Source organism: Sinocyclocheilus rhinocerous, unplaced genomic scaffold (assembly GCF_001515625.1).
Source record: "Sinocyclocheilus rhinocerous isolate Xijiao unplaced genomic scaffold, SAMN03320098_v1.1 scaffold1049, whole genome shotgun sequence".
NCBI classification, from domain to species: Eukaryota; Metazoa; Chordata; class Actinopteri; order Cypriniformes; family Cyprinidae; genus Sinocyclocheilus; species Sinocyclocheilus rhinocerous.
In genome coordinates this window covers 157,839-165,646 of record NW_015652136.1, presented here as the reverse complement: position 1 = coordinate 165,646, position 7,808 = coordinate 157,839, and the positions used below count along the sequence as shown (strand labels likewise).

Here is a 7,808-nt window from a genome sequence, read left to right as displayed (position 1 = left end):
GAGGCAGTGTCACATCGTCACTAAAGTTTATAAATTGCATTGCTTTTTAATTCTTGCCAGTGTTTAACCATTCAGCGCTCGGGAGCTCTCCTGGAGACTGAGCTCATGCACACTCATAACACGCATAATGCCAGGTTCACATTACTCCATTTGCAGTGCATATGCGGTGCGTATTTTTTCCGTGCTCATGTTAATGGATTAATAAAGCGTTCACCCTGCACACGGTTGCTGTTCGGCAGTGCACTCCAGGAGCGGTGCGTCTGCAGCAGTGCATAGATCGTTTCCGCACTGAGTCTATGTTTGCTGCGCTGCACGCGCTGAATTAAAGTAACAGTGCATTGTTTGCAGTAAATATGAACATGGAAATGTGTTGCTTATATTTATTGTGTTTAAACATCATCTGTGAAAGATTGTATTACTGTACTGTGTAAAAAAAGAATTGCAATGCTGAAAAAGCATTTTCAGTGACAATGTTTGGATTTGAAATCAAAATAATGGATAAATGTTGTGTTTGTGGTAAACACGGATCAGTGTGTGAAAGCACAGTCCGTGCTGCTTCTCCCCTCACAAGAGTCAACTAAGAGGGGAATTCCCTCCATTTTCAAAAATAAAATACAGGCCCTGAATAAATGTCTAAAAATCCTGATTGGAGTATCACTATAAATAGTTATAAATTATAAAAGAAGGCTTTAAAAAGATCTGTATCGGCAGATACTGCTTCCTGTGATCGGCCTCAAAAACCCTGATCGGAGCACTCCTAATATTCATGGGCGTCGGAACCATTGAATGAGGGTGGGACACAGGACCCACCCACTTTTGAAGACCAATGATATTGGACCCACCCACTTTTACCGTCTCTAATTCAGCGAATGTGTGTACTTTTCAGAGCACCGTCAGTCAAATCCATTCCACATGACGAATGCCCTAATAAATTAAACTCCATTTAGCTACAGCCTTGAATTCCACGCTGCTGCTTCCTCAAATCCATTCCACTCGGCTCATTCAGAGTCCATATAAATGAAACTCCATTCCGTGTTTTCACTACACGCGCCAGCTGCACTCCCGCCACACAGCAAAGTAAACAAAGCATCAGCATATGCTGCTCAGATACACCTAAACCTACCTGATACTTTATTTCAACTTTTCGATTATTTCCTTGATTTTTATTTTTATTGAAAACAAAAGCCTTTCCGAAGTGATATGAGATGTAAAAAGGGAGAAGAACGATTTCGGCAAACGGCGGACGGGGACTCGGGTCGCTCGCATCAAAAACACTACGGAACCCGCGTTACCACTTACGCCAAATGTTGTCACGTTAGTGAGCGAAGGTGAAGAAAATAGCCGCTACCAATCAGACGGCCTATTTATTTGCACTTTGTGTAAATAGACACTGTTAATTAAAAGGCACCACACTACAGAAAATGGCATGTACTCCAGTAAATTTTTTCTGGGGGAGGACCCACCCACATTTATTTTGCTTCCGACGCCCATGTGTATATTGTATGTATGTTCTCCTGCTTTAGTTGCTTCTATTTTAGAACACTTAAATAACAAAATATGTATTACTGTGACGATAAAAACAAACTGATATTGGATGTGTTTCTGGTTTATGTTTGTGTCAGCTGCATGAACGTATCAATTTGCTTTCTGATGTCACTAGCTTCAAATATGCAACTTTGTTGGCTAGTGAATGCATAAAACTTACCAGCTGGACATAAACTAATGCAAATAGATAACAATCGTGACATTAAACATTTCGGTCAGACTTGCGTGTATTTTGGTCACATTGTTTTTAACCGATTATTAGTGTCCTCAGCATTGACTGCAAACACTAATTCCGCATCTAGTCAGCAAATGAATTGCTCTATAATGATATGAAAACATGTACTATAGTGTACTGAATGTACGGTTTGTTGTCTGTTTTAAATCCGCATCTGAAGTGTCATGCTCCATGCAGCACATAGCAAACAGCACGAGGCATCCGTGAGGCCGCTCTCGCACTGTATAATGACAGCAGACTCTTCTACCTCACAAGTACATAAAGAATAATTATGAATACGGTTTATTAATTACCATGCTGTCACTGGCTGTAGTATGCTTGGCATTTGAGGTCTTGTGATTCGGGATCAGACTCCGGCTCAAACATGTATGACTGAATTTCACCGGCCGCCATTTCCCAACATCGGAAGTTTTCCACACGTGTAATGATGGGGGCATTAAACTTATTTTAATATGCAAAACTGTTTAGCCAGTCGTAGCAGTGGCCGTTTACTTCCGAGTCTAGAATGGTCCATGCATATCCAAATGGAGCGTTCAGACGAGGGGGATCAAAAACACGACAGAAAATAACCTATTATTACTTCTAAATTATGATGCATTTTGAGGCAAAAGTGGACCTTAGAGAACAGTATAACATTTTTTAAAAAGGCAGTTCATTAACCCTTTAGGCTGAACAATAAAGCGATAACAATAATAATTGAATAGATTTTCCCTTGACGGAATGATAATACATGTTCGATAAGTTTTCAATGTAATGTTTATGCGCCAAATGCGTAATGAATAATTGTTAGTGGCACCACACAGACCAATTATCAGCTCTGCTCAAACGGCAGCACAGCACAAGCAGATGCGTTTACTCGCTGATCGTTCTAGCAAGACCGTAGAACCATAGAAACCATATAGTTACAGGTGCTATGATAGTGAGGTGCTATTTGTGGTTTTACCTTTGGTTATCATAATTGAGTTCTGTGATCCTATGGATGACCAATGGTTAATTTTAATGAAAGTAACTGAGTCCTTACTCAGACAGTCAGAATATTTCAATTTTACATCTTTTTTTTAATATGAGGCTGTTACAATTTTTACAGATGTTACTATTTTTGTTAATGAGCATAAATTTACATCTGCATCATGCCATCAAAGTCAGGGAACACAAACCCGTTTCATGATACACCCTTTAGAACATGCAGAAACTATGAAATTCATTACCTTATTAAGAGATGTTGTTAAGGATAACGGACTGAAAAAGATTTACTTAAGTTAGCTGATGCATATTTTGATGTAGAAAAATATTTTATTATTATAAATGTTTTTATATAGTACCTCAGATTTGTGAAATGTGTTTGTCATGTTCTCACAAAAAAAAAAGAAAAAACTTTCACTCAGGAGAAGAAATCTGCCTTTAAATTTGAAAGAAATAAAGATTTGACATTTATCGGCATATGAAAAATGTTATCGTGATATTTTTTTTGGCCATATTGCCCAGCCCTAGACCTCTTTAATTATAAAATACATATTTTTTCTGTTAACTGAAATATGCATATTTTGCTCCGTTACACTGTATAAACTTGGCTTAAAAGCATTCATTAATGTTTTTGGAATCATTTTTTGTCTTGTAGATTTTCTCGCAAGAGTACATTAACTTGCTGCTGTCCATGTATTTCTTCGTGCTGGGAGTATTAGCGCTGTCTCACACAATGAGGTATGAAATTACGTAGAACTTCTAAAATGTTTCATGAGATTTGGAATTGTGTAATGCTTTTAATATGAAATGATTTAGGTTAACCTTTTTGGTGTTGCTGTCCCAGTCCCTTTATGTGCAGAGTTTTCCCTGCTAATGTGCCAAATAAGCAGTACCAGCTGCTGTTCACCCAGGGCTCAGGAGAAGGCAAAGAGGGTGAGAAGTGTTGGGACATTTACAAACCTACATTCATGTGTATGGTGTATAAATACTCTTAACGTCCTTGTTATCTCCCACAGAGATCGTCAACTATGAGTTTGACACGAAGGATCTGATATGCCTGGGAATCAGCAGTGTGGTAGGGGTCTGGTACGTCCTCAAAAAGGTAGAGTAGATCTGTCTTAATTTAGGTCAGCTTTCTGTAGAACTGTCTCTTTATAGATTAAATGTAGTTAATTTTGCTGATCACTGATGTTTTACATGGGCCAAATGGATTGTTAGGCTTGCACATGCATATTCTGTGTGAACATGTATAAATCCAGTAAACGGCAGTAGTTTCAAGTTAAGTACCTGCCCTTAAACTATATTTTGTCTTGGTCACACAGACCAAACTGATGAGCTTATTTCATTGTAATACATAGCATAAATATAGAAATATTTAACATTTATGCATGAAAGCTTTGGGCATCATTCACTGATAACTAATAACATACTAATTACATATTTATGTGTTTTGCATATGTATGCATATAAATTAGCCTTTACCCTTATTATTTTAAGTGAGTAAGGACATGCTATGCACACAGCTAGAAATTAAACCATCTCCACATTTACATTGGGCAAATGCTTTTATCCAAAGTGACTTTGGATATCCAAATTTCCAAATTTTATGGAGATTGGGCTGTAGGTGACTATATTCTATGTATACTGTATATTTCTATGGTAAATTACTTGGAATTGCCAAAAGTGCTATTTTTAATAATTGATTTGTGGTTACAGGCTTGCTAAATAATACTTAATATCATTTCTGTATGTGCTTAAATGCTAGGGGTGTAAATTGGATGGTTCGTCACGATACGATATTGATTCTCATACCCAGCGATACGATATTTGCCAATACTTCAAAAAATTCTACGATACGATTTCGATACAGGAGAATATCGATCGATATTATTATATTATATACCTTAAATAAACAACAATCTACATTTTTATTAACTCACAAATGCAACCAAAACATATAACATGAACATTTATCTTAAATTTTCACATCCTGATCCTCAATTGGGACATTCACAACAAAAAATAGGCCTACACTTTTTTTTCTTTTTTTTTTTAAATAATAAAGAAAAAAAAAAATCAAGTCGCACACAAGATCAGTAATCTTAAGATATGACCACAGTCAAAACAGTCTTTCAGGTTTCTGTGCTAAAATATGCAATGTGTAAAATAATGTAAATACTCATTAGGAAACCACACAAATTAGGTACTCCAGTTGTAGAAAAAAAAATACAAAAATAAAGCAGTTAACTTTATTTGATACTTTTTTTGGCTGCTACTATGGGCTCAGTGCTTAATAACCTTTTCTACAGATAACCAAATTACAAGCAATAGCAGAAAATAAATACAATATAACAAAGACACAAATTAAATAAACAGTGCTTTTCAGGTTTTTCAGGTAGATGTAAAAGAAATTTTCAGGTACAGAAATGTAATAACCAAATGTAAAATAACACTGCATAGTATTAACTGTATAGATTAAATATAGATTAATACTTATAAAAGTTGTTCAGTCAAAATCAGTGAGATTTTTTTCTTTGACAGAAGTTGACATAGGCCTAACCGACTGTGTTTACTAGGATATTCACCAAGGTGCACATGTTGATGTAATTTGGTCTGTATTTGTTCATCCATGCACGAAAATGCGGAAGAGAGCTCAATTAGGTATTAGCGCGCTGTAGATGCGTCTGTCTGTATGCATGCGCTTTGGATGTGTGCGCGTGTCACTGCCCGCTGAAAACTTCTCACAAGCTCTCAACAGTTCCGTCAACTATCTGCCCTTTCAGGCAGTCTTATCGTCCTGACACATGAGTTTGAACCAAGCTCACGGACACTACGTCCATGTTTTTATACAGTCTATGGTTTGAACGGGAATGCACACACTGGCAGTGATGCATAGACGGACATTGGTGAAAATGTGGACAGTGTCAAAATAAGGTGCCTATTTATACTACAGATATCGATATTTTACGTGTGGCATCGATACATCGTATCGTTAGACATTTAATCAATGTATCGATCCATATCGATGGATCGTTACACCCCTATTAAATGCCTTACAACGCTGGAAACCTGGTAATTGCTGCTTTTTATATATATATAAACGTATATCTAGTATTATAAATCGATTTAAATATACAATAAATATTACAATACAAGCCACTGTTACTATATTATATTAAATTTCAAAGTTTACCATGCATCATCTTGGAAATAAAGCTTGATGTCTTTGTCTGTACGCAGTCAGCATTATTTCTCTGAATGATGTTATTATGCATGTATTTCATTTTCTGTGGCTGTTGCATAAACTGTTTAGACTAGTCTAAATAAGTTAGTCATCTTTTTTTTTTTCTTTCTTCAAGACTGGTCAGAACTTTTTAAAGTCTGTTACAAAAAGGTAGTTTGGTATAATCTGTTTAAAGTAAGACTGATTACTAGAGATGCACCAATACGAAAATTTTCAGCCTATACGGATTCGCTGATTATTCAGAATGATATCTGCAGATACAGATACTGTTCATTCATGTTTATTTTGTGCTATAACTTGTATTAAAGTGGAAGTGACTCGCGCTCCGTGTGTCGCTTGAACTGAAGCTGCTACAGCAATCTGTCAAGCCACATTTGAGAGCATCAAAACAGCATTTTTTTTTTTATTTTGTGACAAAGACACATCTTTCAAAATCCTGTACATTTTGTTTCTTATCAGAAGTAGCAAAGCACAAAGCTCTTTGTGATAATTGGATTGGAGATGCATTACAAATAATTTGTGAAGGGAAAACCATGGACCTGGCAACCCTGGCTTGAACTTCATGGGTGGTTCAAAGGGTCAGCATTAACATGCATTAACGGTGCTGCATTAATGTGACATTAAACCGAGATCCTGACTCTCTGTGGTCACTAAAAATCCCATGGCACTTCTCATAAAGAGTAGGGGTGTATCAAAAAGTTGTGGTCAAATTCCCTCCACTGGCCCTCGTAAGTCATGGCCTCCTAATAATCCCCATCCACTGAACTGGCTCTATTAGTATCTCTCCACCTGTAGCCGGTGTGTGAGGAGCGTGCTGTGGCTGCCGTCGCTTCATTCAGGTGGATCAGCTGCACACTGCTGGTGGATGAGGAGAGACCCTGATATGATTGTAAAGCACTTTGGGTATACAGTAGTACATAAAGCACTAAATAAATGCTTCATTCATTCACTCACTCACTCACTCATTGCTTTAACTTGGACAGCCCTATATTCAACACAAGAAACAACACAACTTCTTCACGCAAGTTGTTTTTACTCATGAAATAATCGGCCCTGATCACCAGCTGTTTTTAAACAATTGGCTGATGGCCGATCGCACAGATAATTGCTTTTATCGGCTGATGCCGATTAATGGCGGATACATCGGTGCATCCCTACTGATTACCCCTTGGCTAACTGCTAGTTGGTCAAACTAGCTCTTAAGACACAGTCTTAACATAGCGGCTATGTTTATGCAATTGGCCCCTGATTGAGCATCATCTATTTCAGACTCTTCAAAACAGTGCAAGTTCTATGGCGTTTTACTAGAAATTAAGTTTCCATAGGAGTAAAGTGTTATGTATGTTGTTGAATTAATTTATCCAACATTTAAATCATTAACTGCTTCAAAATGCATGCTGTTAACGAGATCATTGTTGAAGCATTTGCAGTTAGCGAATATCTAAAGGAAAATTAAGGTATATGCTCACATGTTGCAAAGCATAAATCTTTAATCAGATTTCAGAATAAATGCAATACTCCGAGTGTAATACTTGGATGCTTCATGTTGGTTTGCATAGTTTGAAATAACTCTGTTAATCTGTAACCAATAACTTTTTGCCAGTTATCAGTGCGTGTTGTAGATAGGGCTGGACGATATGGCCAAAATTGATATCACAATATATTTCTTAATTTCGGTCGATACGATATAATTCCGATATCGATATGAACACTATTTATCTGAAATAGAAATCTTTTGTGACATAATGCCTTTATCATCACTTTTGATCAATTTTAAGCATCCTTGTTAAATAAAAGTATAATTTCTATAATTTCTTTCCC

The 7,808-nt window shown here is 36.8% G+C and overlaps 1 protein-coding gene across 1 annotated transcript in view; it reads left to right on the top strand.

The window, feature by feature from the left end:
* LOC107713561 (minor histocompatibility antigen H13) overlaps window positions 1–7,808 on the top strand; it is a 43,297-nt gene that overhangs the window by 18,420 nt on the left and 17,069 nt on the right. The window contains exons 4-6 of the mRNA XM_016519109.1: window positions 3,399–3,481; window positions 3,588–3,676; window positions 3,760–3,845. Of these exons, the coding sequence (XP_016374595.1) occupies window positions 3,435–3,481; window positions 3,588–3,676; window positions 3,760–3,845 (222 nt within the window). The 5' untranslated portion in view covers window positions 3,399–3,434. The remainder of the gene's footprint in view (window positions 1–3,398; window positions 3,482–3,587; window positions 3,677–3,759; window positions 3,846–7,808) is intronic.